This window comes from Oncorhynchus masou, chromosome 24 (genome assembly GCF_036934945.1).
Source record: "Oncorhynchus masou masou isolate Uvic2021 chromosome 24, UVic_Omas_1.1, whole genome shotgun sequence".
NCBI lineage: Eukaryota > Metazoa > Chordata > Actinopteri > Salmoniformes > Salmonidae > Oncorhynchus > Oncorhynchus masou.
This window is the reverse complement of record NC_088235.1, coordinates 82,768,571-82,783,005: the sequence shown is the minus strand read 5'-3', so window position 1 is coordinate 82,783,005 and position 14,435 is coordinate 82,768,571. Positions and strand designations below refer to the sequence as shown.

General features: G+C 41.8%; 2 protein-coding genes across 2 annotated transcripts; both read right to left on the bottom strand.

Moving 5' to 3' along the window:
* Positions 1-249: 249 nt before the first annotated feature.
* Positions 250-2,239, bottom strand: foxd2 (forkhead box D2). The gene has a single exon (XM_064935272.1). The coding sequence runs from the start codon at positions 1,759-1,761 to the stop codon at positions 649-651; it is 1,113 nt and encodes a 370-aa protein (XP_064791344.1). The 5' UTR covers positions 1,762-2,239; the 3' UTR covers positions 250-648.
* Positions 2,240-10,998: 8,759 nt separating this feature from the next.
* On the bottom strand, positions 10,999-12,249 carry foxe3 (forkhead box E3). The gene has a single exon (XM_064933202.1). It carries the CDS (start codon positions 12,247-12,249, stop codon positions 10,999-11,001), a length of 1,251 nt encoding a protein of 416 aa, XP_064789274.1.
* Positions 12,250-14,435: the final 2,186 nt, after the last annotated feature.

Below are 14,435 nucleotides of genomic sequence, written 5' to 3'. Positions count from 1 at the left end.
TTAACAGTGCTTTATCTCTTATCTCACAACGCAGAATATATCTATATATATATGTGTGTGTATACAAATGTATACATATACAAATGTATACATATATATATATATGTATACATTTGTATATGTATATATATATATATATACACACACACACACATATATATATATATATATATATATATATATATATATATATATATATATATATATATATATATATATATATATATATATATATATATATATATATATATATATATATATATAACAATACAAATCATAATAAAATCTCTATTATAGTTAAGAAACAATTAAATATTCCCCACAGAGTGAGATACGTGACATTTAACTTGTGTTAAAATAGCTGGATCTTTGCTCAGATAGTTGAGGGCCTGGGCCAACGTAGGACAACGAATACACTTAATGTTGTCTTAGAATTTGCTATCTGACCATCATGCTTCTTCCATTTATTGTATCCTATACATATTTACAATCCATAAATATACATTTAACTTTCCTCTCTCCGATCAGAAAGGGGGGGGGGGGGTAGAGCAACACTCTTATTTCTCAAAGAACGTTTATCCTACCTTCACATAAGACGACAGAACCATAACCGGTAGGATTTCTGCGAGTTTTGTTTTTGCTGCCAGTTTAGAAATGACAAATGTTAAGATTTGCAGTTTTGCTGGAGAATGTCTGTGAACCAGGCTGAAGCATGGTTTCATGCGAGAGGTTCAAGTGGTTCGAAGCTGAGGTGAGTGCAGGGTTCAACATGGCCAGGATCTGAGCCTGACTGTGACTGTGGCTGCCCGACTGTGCGCTGTACGGGGAGGCCACGGAGTTAGCTGCACCGATTATATTGTCTATCGAGAAAGAAGGCCGAATTGGCGTGTTAGTGTCCGTCTTGAGAGGCGCCAGGCCGGGCAAGGTAGGGCTTAGTTGAGGGTAGAATGGCTTTCGTAAATCAGCCCCTAATAGAGAGGGCAGGGGATGTGGCGTGGGGAATATTGAGGCTGGCGAGGGGAGTCCACAAGGTGTATTATGGAAAGGGAAAGCGCCTGCTGTAAGGTGAGGATGATAAGGGTTGTGAGCATGGAAGTTCTGCAGTTGGAGTCCATAGTTGTACCCATAAGGGCCGTATCCGAACCCGGGCAGGAACCCCCCGGCGTCCCTGAGGATTTCGTTGGCTTGGTGCCTCTTGAAGCGCTTCCTCCTGCGTAAAAAACTCCCGTTGTCGAACATGTCGGCGGACTCTGGGTCGAGGGTCCAGTAGTTGCCTTTTCCGGGGTTGCCAGGCTCACGTGGGATTTTGACAAAGCAGTCATTGAGAGAAAGATTGTGACGAATTGAGTTTTGCCAAGCAGGGAATTTCTCCCGATAGTACGGGAACCTGTTGCTGATGAACTCGCAGATCTCGCTGAGAGTGAGGCGTTTCTTGGGACTCTGGAGGATAGACATGGTTATCAGGGCTATGTAGGAGTACGGGGGCTTGACTAGAGCGTTCTTACCAGGCTTATCTCCTATCATGGCCCCTGAATCTCCACCAACTCCAACCTGGTCAGCCGGACACTCTGAGCTGCTGAGGCCGGGAGAGGAACCCCTCTCTCCCGCGTTCTGAGACAAATTATCGTCCGAGTCATTGTCTAGGAAATCGCGATGAAGGTATTTCCCATCCTTGCCAACGGAAATGTCTCCCCCAACCACATCTATGTCCACATCATCAGACAAAGCAGAGTTGTCGGACATATCCGTCCCTAGAGTCATCCTTGGAGAGACTGGTTCTCTTCCTCCCTCTCGTTCCGTACTGTGTTTTTTCAGCTCCCACGCTGGGTGTACTCAGTCCGTGCGTATAGCACTCTCCAGCTCCTCGGAGGACCACAGTTAACTCCTGTTTAATTCGACGAGCTGCATAGAAACATTACTGGAATATAGAAGAGAGCAAGACGGCGCTTGTAACCAGGTGTAACGCCACTCCAACCAGTTGGCATGGGGGCTATGGTTCGTTTCACCGAGGAAGAAACTCTTCTGACTTCAAGCGCAGGAAAACCAAACTTGAATGGAAAAGTCATAAATCAGTAAGGCTATTTACTTGAGGTTCACTACAAGCTGTCTTTATTCATTAATAGGTACATTAATCATTAATTAAGTATTTCTTTCTTGCATGCGTTTGTATTTTAGGTCGTTAATTTACTGTTGTATATCTGTATGAAAATCTTTACCCACAGGCACGGAGTAAGTATCCTGCGTGAGCTTCATACTATTCCTCTTCATAGCGCTCAAAAGCTATTTATTCAGCCATCTATATCACGTGGTTAACGTGTCACCGTTACCAGGAAATGAAGGATAGGGCAAAGGGAAGAGAAGACGGACAAGGTGAGGAGTGGTGAGTGCGCTACCTTACACATTATCTTGGGTTAACGATACTCTCTCTACTGCGCGTACATCTTCTAAATATGGAATATCATCAAAAGTATTGGTTTTATGTTGATGCATGTTTTATAAAAACAGTATGGACGTTTACACAGTGTCAGTAGTGTTGAAATCTCATAGTGGTCAATTCTTAAGAATCTGAGTAAGTTGATTGGCTAAACAATACATACGTCCAGAACCAGTACAATATAATTTGCATATTTATGGTCACGGCTTTCAAGTCGAAAACCAGTTAGTTTAATTGTTTGTTACTCGGTGGATTATTTTAGTTCTAACTTGAATCTGATGTATAACATATCCTAAATATTTTGTTTTGCAATTTGCAATTTTGCACACTATTGTACCCTTCTAAACAAACAGAAGACAATGCCATAGATGCAATTAAATATCCACAATCGCTTAAACCAAGGCTTACGATTTAAAAGTGCTTAAATAATTGTTTATTATCATTACAGTTAATTAAATAAGTGGTTATTCAGTTATTTAATGGTATACGTTTGGGTCAAATATTGTCCCATGTTATTATAAACCTGTACCATGATGGCCACATATACTATTAACCAGTAATAATGCACAGTCATTGCAATATAATTATACACGTTATTGACTGTAAATAATACACTATTGAAACCCCAACTCTAACCCAGTCAAATCAATACATATTTTTTAAACAATATAATTGTGTTGTTATTATTAATGATAGGATTAATATTAGGCCTATTGATATTATTATTATTATTATTGAGTCCATTGGGTTTAAACAAACGTATGACTTGTTACTTCTGTAAACAAAATGTTATCGAAAGAGAGATCTCCTCAGTTTCACTTATGGCTATATACAGTATGTATACATATACTGATTATTTAACTGAAACATGGGGCTGATATACTAATTCACAAGCGAAATTGACCGGTAAATATTATTTAAATCCACATGCAAGTGTGACTATTGAAAGCACTGTTTTTCAGAAATGAGACTATGGGATGCATTTTTCCAATGAAAGAATCCTCCTTGAATTATAAAATAATATATGACTACTGTTTAATAATAATTATCATAATTATACGAATAATAGTATAATTATCATAATAATAACAATGTTTACTAATACCTTTTATGATGTATTTTCAGAGGAGAAAGGCAGCACAAGCTATGGAATCCATTTCCAGGGCTACCATTCATTCCTCGATCACTTCTCAAGGGTTTTATGTGTTACTTGTCAAGAAGTCATAACAATAATATCCATCTACATTTTCTACATAATTCACACAGACAAACACAAATGTATGCGCCTGCAACCTGCTCCAATTGGTCTTTGTCAGAGTATGCTCTGGGCAGAACAGATGACATGGCATGTACGCCTAATGTGTAAGGGTCTATGTGTTCCATGACAGGAGGGGAGCAGCGCTTGCATTCCAGTTCATTGTGTTGCAGAAACATGGTGTTATTGTAATGCATACATCAGCACCTGATCCATCTCTGTACAGGACTATCAGCTAACTGTATAACAGGGCCCTCCACGTTACAAGCACAGGCTTATCTTGCCCAAAACACCACATAAACTGTATTGGCAATGTTTGGGTGGGTTAAAATGGCTTTCTTTCATCTATATAATATTCAAATCGATATTTCAATGAGCCTTTCACGATTTCCCCGATACAGACCCAAATGTCATTCGAAATAAATTATGAAATTCATTTGACTTACATTTTAGGCTATCCCTATCTGCAAAAGATAGCATATCAATGATAAACAAAGTTATATTTAATTCAGGCCAAGTCAAATTGCTATAGGCCCACATTTTTTAATTTGTTGATGACTCATGACTCAAGTTCAGTTTTTACTGAGGTGGAGAGCAGGTGAAGGTAGCCTAACCGTGGGGAAGTTAAAGTTTTCAGAGTCGACCGTGAGATCCTCTCAATTTTAATTTATCTAAACACACTCACAGCTAGTCCGACACAGAACCCCTACCCATCCCGAACCCTCCACCGCCCTGGGCAGGACGACCCTCCAGCTGGCAGCGGCTGCCTTGCTCACATCGTTGAGCTCAGCCGAGGACACAGACAGCTGCATGGGAGGAATGTCAAATCTAACTTCATAATTGTTCACTCATGAAGCTATCTCGCCATCTTAGGCTTGAGTTGATTTGGCGATAAATAACATTATGTATAGGCTGATTATACAGGTACCTGACCAAATAAAGGAAACACCAACATAATTCGTCTTAATAGGACGCTTGGCCACCACGAGCCGCCAGAATAGCCTTAATGCGCCTTATCTTATCTTCTACAATTGTCCGGAACTCTTCAGAAGGGATCGCGAGACCATGCTTCCACGATAAATTCTATAATATGCTGTTTTGTTGATGGTGGTTGAAAACGCTGTCTTAGGCGCCGCTCCAGAATCTCCCACAAGTGGGTAACATACACCCTTCTTCTAACCATGGCAGCCAAAAGAATAAGCAACAGGGCATTTAAAATTTTTTTTTAACCTTTATTTAACTAGGCAAGTCAGTTAAGAACAAATTCTTATTTACAATGACGGCCTAGTAACAGTGGGTTAACTGCCTTGTTCAGGGGCAGAATGACAGATTTCTGCCCTGTCAGCTCGGTGATTCGATCTGGCAACATTTTGGTTACTGGCCCAACCACTAGGCTTCCTGCCGCCCCAAACCCTGGAACCAGAACTGTGTGCAAGCACCTGCTTTCGATATGCTGTACTTTGTATCCCTCATTTACTCAAGTCTTTTCTTTATTTTGGTAGTTACCTGTAGACGCACATTTACAATTGATCACCCTAACCAAGACTTGGATTTCGCAGTCTCACGGGTCTGCATTTCCACCACAGGCCTACACTGACACTGAAAAAACGAACTACGTAGGAGCCAGTTCTTACTCTTGAGGTGTGCTCACCTGTTCGTTATTCTACATGCCACGACAAAACCTGGATCAGACATGTATTGAGATAAAATACAAGGGATGGGCGACAGAGAAGTCTCTATTGTGGGCTAATCATGGAATAAACCTTAGTCTATTTCAAAATCACATGAGAAAAAAACTTGTTTGTAGAATGGCTTTTGCAGGATATAAACCAACAGTTCTGTCTGGATTGCTTGGGACCATGGACAGTCAACTGAAAATAGTGTTTTGTGCAGCTTTTATAGTCGTGGACATGGTAGCCTAAACGATTTTTGTTTTTGCCTCAAAATATTTTATTTTCTTCAAGGGAGGTGAACAGATTTCACTTCCATCCATATTGGAGTGTAGCCTGGAAACGTAACAAACAAAACATCCGAATGTTGCATACCTCAACAATATGACATTGCTACAGACATTCCCTTTCATTTTTATTCCATGCTTTGTCAGTTTGTGACTTCTTAGTATTACATGACCCCTAGTGGACAAACTGTAGAATAAGTTTCCAATTTCAATCTACAAATCACAGCAAACGAACTTTTCATTAAAACCGCCAGGTGTCGCTCCACCTCCAGACTGAGGTAAACTCCATAATCTCTAGGCGCTACATGGTCAACTAGTAACTGAAAGGTTGCAAGTTCAAATCCCCGAGCTGACAAGGTACAAAATCTGTCGTTCTGCTACCTGAACAGGCAATTAACCCACTGTTCCTAGGCCGTCATTGAAAATAAGAATTTGTTCTTAACTGACTTGCCTAGTAAAATAAAGGTAAAATAAAATAAAATAAAAACCTCCACATCTGAATTGGCCGTGCAGAATTGACGGTGATATAGCCTCTGCAGAAGTCAGGACATTCATACTTCTTGCACTTCGCGGAGCAGAGCAGAGCTGTTGAGCAGAACGGTTGTGAAGGAAGTTGTCAAATAAGTAAGTTTGTGTTTATACAGGACCTCCCGCCCCCACCTACCGTCAAACAATCATGTCAATCTGGAGCCCTCCACATTGTTTGGGTGGAGCACGGCGATGCAGCAAGGAGCTCAATTTGGCTTTCTGCTTACCTTCCGAGGCTCCGCGAACACGTCACACCATCCATATGGTGCCTCAGACCACATTTTCAGATATAGCATAAATTGTCTTTAAAAAATAATAAATGCCAATAATGCTTAGTATAGACTCGCCAGAAGTATGATTAGAACAGCACAGCACAGGTGTATGGATTCAATTTCATAGTCAGGTAGGCCCTACAGGTAGGCCCTACATGTCTCCTAAACTCAAATATGCCTATTAGCTACACTATAATTACAGAAGTATGTGGACACCCCTTCAAATTAGTGGATTCAGCTATTTCAGCCACACCAGTTGCTGACAGGTGTATAAAATTGAGCACACCGCCATGCAATCTCCATAGACAAACACTGGCAGTAGATTGGCCTTACTGAAGAGCTCAGTGACTTTCAATGTGGCACTGACATAGGATGCCACATTTCCAAGAAGTTTGTTTGTCAAATTTCTGCCCTGCTAGAGCTGCACCAGTCAACTGTAAGTGCTGTTATTGTGAAGTGGAAACATCTAAGAGCAACAACGGCTTAGCTGCTAAGTGGTAGGCCACACAAACTCACAGAACGGGACCGCCGAGTGCTGAAACTTGTAAAAATTGTATGTCCTGAATTAAAACAGTCATTACGAGTTCCAAGCTGCCTCTGGAAGCAACGTCAGCACAATAACTATTCATCTGGAGGTTCATGAAATGGGTTTCCATGGCCGTGCAGCCGCATACAAGCCTAAGATCACCATGCCAAGCATCGGATGGAGTGGTGTAAAGCTCACCACCATTGGACTCTGGAGCAGTGGAAACCCGTTCTCTGGAGTGTTGAATCACGCTTCACCATCTGGCAGTCCAAATCTGGGTTTGGGCGAATGACAGGAGAACACTACCTGCCCCAATGCATAGTGCCAACTGTAAAGTTTGGTGGATGAGGAATAATGGTCTGGGGCTGTTTTTCATGGTTCGGGCTAGGACCCTTAGTTCCAGTGAAGGGAAATCTTAACGCTACAGCATACAATTACATTCTAGACGGTTCTGTGCTTCCAACTTTGTGGCAACCGTTTGGGAAAGGCTCTTTCTTGTTTCAGCATGACAATACCCCAGTACACAAAGTGAGGTCCATACAGAAATGATTTGTATAGATCGGTGTGGAAGATTTTGACTGGCCTGCACAGAGCCCTGACCTCAACCCCATGGAACACCTTTGGGATGAATTGGAACACCGACTTCGAGCCAGGCCTAATCGCCCAACATCAGTGCCTGACCTCACTAATGCTCTTGTGGCTGAATGGAAGCAAGCTAGAGGGCATTTGTAAAGTATTCAGACCCCTTAACTTTTTCAACATTGTTAAGTTACAGCTTTATTCTAAAATGGATGAAATCATTTTTTTCTCTCATCAATCTACACACAATACCCAATAATGACAAAGCAAAAACTGTTTTTTAGAAATGTTTGTAAATGTATTCCAAATTAAAAACAGAATTATTACATTTACATAAGTATTCAGACCCTTTACTCAGTACTTTGTTGAAGCTCTTTTGGCAGCGATTACAGCCTTAAGTCTTCTAGGGAATGACGCTACAAGCTTGGCACACCCGTATTTGGGGAGTTTCTCCCATTCTTCTCTGCAGATCCTCTCAAGCTCTGTCAGGTTGGATGGGGAGCGTCGCTGCACAGCTATTTTCAGGTCTTTCCAGAGATGTCAAATCAAATCAAACTCTATTTGTCACATGCGCCGAATACAAAGGTGTAGACCTTACCGTGAAATGCTTACTTACAAGCTCTTAACCAACAATGCAGTTCAAGAAAGAGTTAAGAAAATATTTACCAAATAAATTAAAGTAAAAAATAATAAATAGTAACACAATAAAATAACAATAACGAGGCTTTATACAGGGGGCACCGGTACCAAGGCAATGTGCGGGGATACAGGTTAGTTTAGGTAATTTGTACATGTACGTAGGTAGCTGATCTGGGAACCCATGCAAAATCTTTTCAGTTTTCTGAGGGGGAAAGAGGGTTGTCCTTTTCACAACTTTTTTGATGTGACATTCAGAGACTTAATTAATTAAGACTGTTAATTTTTATTGTTTATTTCACTTTATATATTATCTACCTTACTTGCTTTGGTAATGTTAACACATGTTTCCCATGCCAATAAAGCCCCTTGAATTGAATTGAATTGAATTGAATAGACTTATCCCGAAGCCACTCCTGCGTTGTCTTGGCTGTGTGCTTAGGGTTGTTGTTCTGTTGGAAGGTGGTCCTTCTTCCAAGTCTGAGGTCCTGAGCGCTCTGGAGGTTTTCATCAAGGATCTCTCTCTACTCTGCTCCGTTCATCTTTCCATCAATCCTGACTAGTCTCCCAGTCCATGCCTCTGAAAAATATCCCCACAGCATGATGCTGCCACCATCATGATTCACCTTAGGGATGGTGCCAGGTTGCCTCCAGACGTGACGCTTGGCATTCAGGCCAAAGTGTTCAATCTTGGTTTCATCAAAACAGATAATCTTGTTTCTCAGGGTCTGAGAGTCTGTAGGTGCCTTTTGGCAAACTCCAAGCAGGCTGTGACTTTTACTGAGGAGTGATTTACGTCTGGCCACTCTACCATAAAGGCTTGATTGGTGGAGTGCTGCAGAGATGGTTGTCCTGGAAAGTTCTCCCATCTCCACAGAGGAACTGTAGAGCTCTGTCAGTGACCATCGGGTTCTTGGTCACCAGGCGGCCAGCTCTAGGAAGAGTCTTGGTGATTCCAAACTTCTTCTATTTAAGAATAATGGAGGCCACTGTGTTTTTGGGGACCTTCAATGCTGCAGATATGTTTTGGTATCCTTCCCCAGAACACAATCCTGTCTCTGAGCTCTACGGACAATTCCTTCACCTCATGGCTTGGTTTTTGCTCTGACATGCACTCTCAACTGTGGAACCTTATATAGACAGGTGTGTGCTTTGCAAAATCATGTCCATTCACTTGAATTTACCACAGGTGGACTCCAATCAAGTTGTAGAAACATCTCAAGGATGATCAATGGAAACAGGATGCACCTGAGCTCAATTTCGAGTCTTATAGCAAAGTGTCTGAATACTTATGTAAATAAGGTTTTCTGTTTTTAATTTGAATACATTTGCAAAAAATATCTATAAACCTGTTTTCGCTTTGACATTATTGTATTGTGTGTGGATTGATGAGGGAAAAAAACATATTTAATCAATTTTAGAATAAGTCTGTAACGTAATAAAATGTGGAAACAGTCAAGGGGTCTGAATACTTTCCTAAGACACTGTGTGTATATTTCTAAGAAATGCTAAGGTTTGTATCATTCACAGCTAAAGTTAACAAATAACTCTAAATTCCTAATGCACTCTATATGTAGTCAACAGACTTCGCTATTTTACGCATGCATGCAGACTCGAGACGATAGTAAACAGTTCTGGCCCAATCCAATGTTCCAAATGTATATATATATTTTAATCTACAAAAGCAGATAACAGCAACACACATGTGTTCTAAATACGTTTTAGGCCTTAATAAGGCTAGACTAAGAAGTCCGTTTGCCCTACAATCTTCTTGATCAACTAGGTCAAGTCCAAAACCTGTGCATATATGGATATCCACGTGTGTACGTGGATTCATAATGATACAACCACAAATATGTATACTGTGACATTACTTCAAATAACTGTAAAGCATGTCGTTTCTGTGCTACTACCAACAATGCATATAAATGATCTTACAAATCAGGCAAATTAAATACTGCATATATTCCCTAGAAGTTTGCAATAGAACACAAGGTGAAATTAGGAGACATTTGTTTAGGCCAATTCAATCCTATACATTTGACAATCTATTTCTGGTTTGGTCATTTTTATTAGCAGGTGGGAAACGAATCATATCAACATAATTAGCGACTTTATAAATGAAGCTAATAACTTAGAGAGAGTCTGCGAAAATTCCCAAGCAGGCCAATCGTGAATAAATCAGTAAAGATTTTGTTCGCTTAATATAAATGTATAGGTATGCAATTAAACACTCATTTATGAGTATGCGGCTTATGGGAATTGGATTTAAAGTCTAATGAACGATCAACTATTCATTTAAAGTAGGCATAATTCTTATCAGAGAGGCGAGTATCAACCATGTAGACCTATTCAGTTCAACAAACGCAAGCAACAAGACCGTACTTATCAAAAAATGTATTTATTACACCAACCAAACACGGTAAATAACAATGTAGGCCTTTCAATATTAATTCACAAAGAAATACTATTTACATTTCACAAAATAGAACAGTATACAGGTATATGGCTAATAATATTGTTTGAGAACTCTTTTTTTTTTACAGGTGACAATGACAAAAATGTAAGGTTCGGTAATTGGAATTGTTCTCGGACAAGGAAGTACAATTAGATAGGCTACAGAACATCTAAAAACCCATCAATATTGATGTTATAAAACACATAGGATAAACGAACCAATAGCACTGAGATATGAACACAACTATAATGGAATGTCGATTTGCATTTCAAACAAAGATGAGGTTTCACACCTATTTCAAATGGAATGTAATTGAGGCTCTATCGTTGTTTGTCTCTATAAAAATCAGTTTTTCACATATACCGATCTAATCCTGATGCAAAATTGGCTTGTCTCATGTAAGAGTTGTTGTAAGAGTTCATTGTGCTGGAGAGACCCAGTAGTTGCTCAGTGTGCTCCGCGCAAGACCCGGAGCGCACGGCGGGTAGAGACAGACGGTTCCCCGTGCAGTACACCTGAGAGCTACCTGGAGAGAAACTGGACTGCATCATGGAAGGTAGGTGTGGGGGGGATGCCGAGGAAGAGTAAGGATACCCGGGTGCCAGGTTTGATGACAGTCCCCCACCGCCTCTGCCCAGTGAATTCCCCGAGGGATTGACAGTCTGCATCTGGAAGCAGTTGGAGGGGTCAGTGCCAGTGAGGGAGCAGCTAGCAGACATGGTGCCCAAGTCTCCACCGCCTAACCCCAGCGGGTTGAGCTCTCCTCCCTGCATCACCGACTGCTGGCTGATGATGTTGTCGATGCTGAACATCCTTGGCTGTCCTTGACTGACCCCGGCAGGGGTCTGATAATGATGCAGCATCACCGGGTGGGGGGTCCCTGCCAGCTGCGAGCCGTAACCCGATCCTATTCCTGGGTACATGGTGTTGGGGTATGCCGGTCTGCCCATGGGGTTCGGGGTGAACGCACTAGAGCTCTGCATGTACCCTGGATAGGTGCTTACGTCAGTGCGCTTGAATCTTTTCCTCCTCCGCAGAAAACTCCCGTTGTCGAACATGTCTTCAGCAGCGGGGTCCAAAGTCCAATAGTTGCCCTTACCAGGCCTTCCAGGTTCCCGGGGAATCTTGACAAAGCAGTCGTTGAGGGTGAGGTTGTGGCGGATGGAGTTTTGCCACTTCTTTGAGTTCTCTCGATAAAAGGGAAAACGTTCCATGATGAATTTATAAATACCCCCAAGTGTGAGTTTTCTCTCGGGGGAGTTGGCGATGGCCATGGCAATGAGAGCGATGTAACTGTAGGGTGGTTTCCCTCTCTGAACGGGCCTCTTCCTACGTCTACTCCCAGTGGGCAGATGCTCCTCGGTTTGGCCCAGAGTAGCTCCCTCCTCTCGATCCGCGTTCGGACTTGTTGCCCGTGGCTCAGACTTGATCAGAACCCCATCTTTGATCCGGGCCTGCAGCATCAGAGGCGATGGCGGTAAAGGGGAGTCCAGACTCACGTTAGGCGACATGACCAGCGGGCTGGCCAGCTCGGCTGGTGAGTCCTGTGACTCGGCCGTCATGTTACACATGCCCGAAAAGTAAGAGAAATTTTCAAGATTCATAAAAAAGATGTTTTATGTATGCTTGAAATGAAATAGCTTTTTCAAATAGCAGCTGAAAAAAATGCAGGCACCATGAAGTTAAAAGGGATGTATTGTTTTGCTCAGAGACAGTGTCTGCCTTTTGGGTCCCTCCCTATGTTAACTTGAGAGCCTGGATTTGAGTCCCTGTCGCCGTCGCCGTCAATGAGCTTTCTCTCTTGCCAGGTGAGTGGCGTGGACAGTTTTATAAACAGGGTTCGAGTGACAACACTGGCTACCCTATGACAATGTGTGTGTGCGTGGGGGTGGGGGGCTCCAGGCCCCTGACAGATCATGATTTCCAGTAGGCCTATCTACACTTCAAAATGATACGCGTTAGGTCGCACTGTAACTCTAGGAGTAATAACTTAATGATACTAGACCATTTTATTTCGAGAGTAGGATGAAGTTAGCCTCTTTCATAGAAAGGACCACATCTTAATTTTAAAATTATTGTGACCTATGTCAGTTATATTAAAACAGCTAAAACACATTTGTTTGACATAATGCATAATGTGAAGTTGGAATGCATAGGCTCCGTCACATTCAGATATTCAGATCAAGAAGCCTATACTTACATGTTAGATACTACTAAACTGTTTCAATTACAGTATGAATGTAAAAAGTCAAAATGGTGTTAAATTGTTGGCACAAGCACAGTCGGTGTAAGTGCTCCAATCACAAGTTAGTATGTGAGTGAAGAACCAGGGAGCGCTCCCTCCCTCTCTGTTCTCTCCATGTGTCTGAGGCTCTGTGGGTTTGCTCTGGACTGCAGTGTATATCTAGGCCAGAAAAACACGGACAGGGCTGCTCTATGGGATTCAAAACCCAACGCTCAATCCACCAATTGAAAAATAATAACAACCCATTAAAAACAAACAATTGAGCTGTGAAAGCTTTTTTTGGGGAAAAGGTAAATATCCCTCCATTTCATTAGGAATTTTTGAGATTGATAATCAAACAGTCCTCAAAGCAGAGAGGGAGGTGTTATGTTTCGGGACTTTGTAGTAACAACAGCATACTGCACAAAGTCACCCTATAGACAAGCTTGGATATCACATGATTCATGATAGGTCAAATTGGGGGTGTTACATTAACAACCCAATCAAAGACACAGAAGACAATGTTCCAAGACAATTATTTTCATATTCATTTTCAACATACAATTAATCCTAATTTGCTTCAATAGCTTTATGACAAAATTATGAAAATGCATTTTATCTTTTCAGATGGAGGTCATACATAGAAAAATATTCGGAAGATTTGTTTATCTGAGTGTGACTGAGTGTGAGTGTGAGTATGATAGAGAGAGACAAAAAGAGAGGGGGGACAGTCAGAGCGTGTGTGATGGAGGGGCAGCGAGACACTGTGTTTTAGGCAAAGGTTACACCAACAGGGCTCATTCACTTGGCTCTCTCACAGGCTGATATTAAATAAATGGTGTAATGAATCAAACCAAAGTCATAAACCATAACCACCCCATTCTACACCCCTCCTTTCCCCACTAAGCCATCCCAACACAAAGTCCCCTGCATCCCCCCCAGCACCCACCCCACCCATAGCTCAGACGCACTAAGCCCAGCTAGCCACTCACAGCTAGTGGCTAACAGCTTCAGACAGGCGTGGGAGCGGGGGTGTATCCAAGCAGGATCTGGCCCCAGAGCTGCCAGGTCAGGCAGGACAAACAGGGGCTATGGCCAGGAAACAGCCACTCTGCCCTGGGGCCTAGAGCCTCACAGTAATCCCTATACCCTCCCACCTCCCTGTGCACACACATACACATGCACGCACGTGCACACACACAGTCTGCCCCTTAACCCCTTAACCACCAACACATTGCACCAACACACTCCAGGCACTGAGGGAGCAACACATGTATGGTATGTGCAACATGCAAGTGTTATCTAAATTCAAATCTTCAATTGGTTATTAATTTAGAAAATTACAAATTAACATGAATATTGATAGTTCTGTTTAGAAACGTTTAAGATTCTGCATATAATTCATGTACAGCTAAAAATAATTCAAGGTGTCAGATATGTCCAACATGTCTGAATGGCATTTTCAACTCACACAGACTTCACGGCAACATTTAGAATGTTCACAGCTAGAAAGAGGATAAGAATCTCTCTTCTGTTTCTCTCTCTGGGTACGCGTTTAGCATCCCC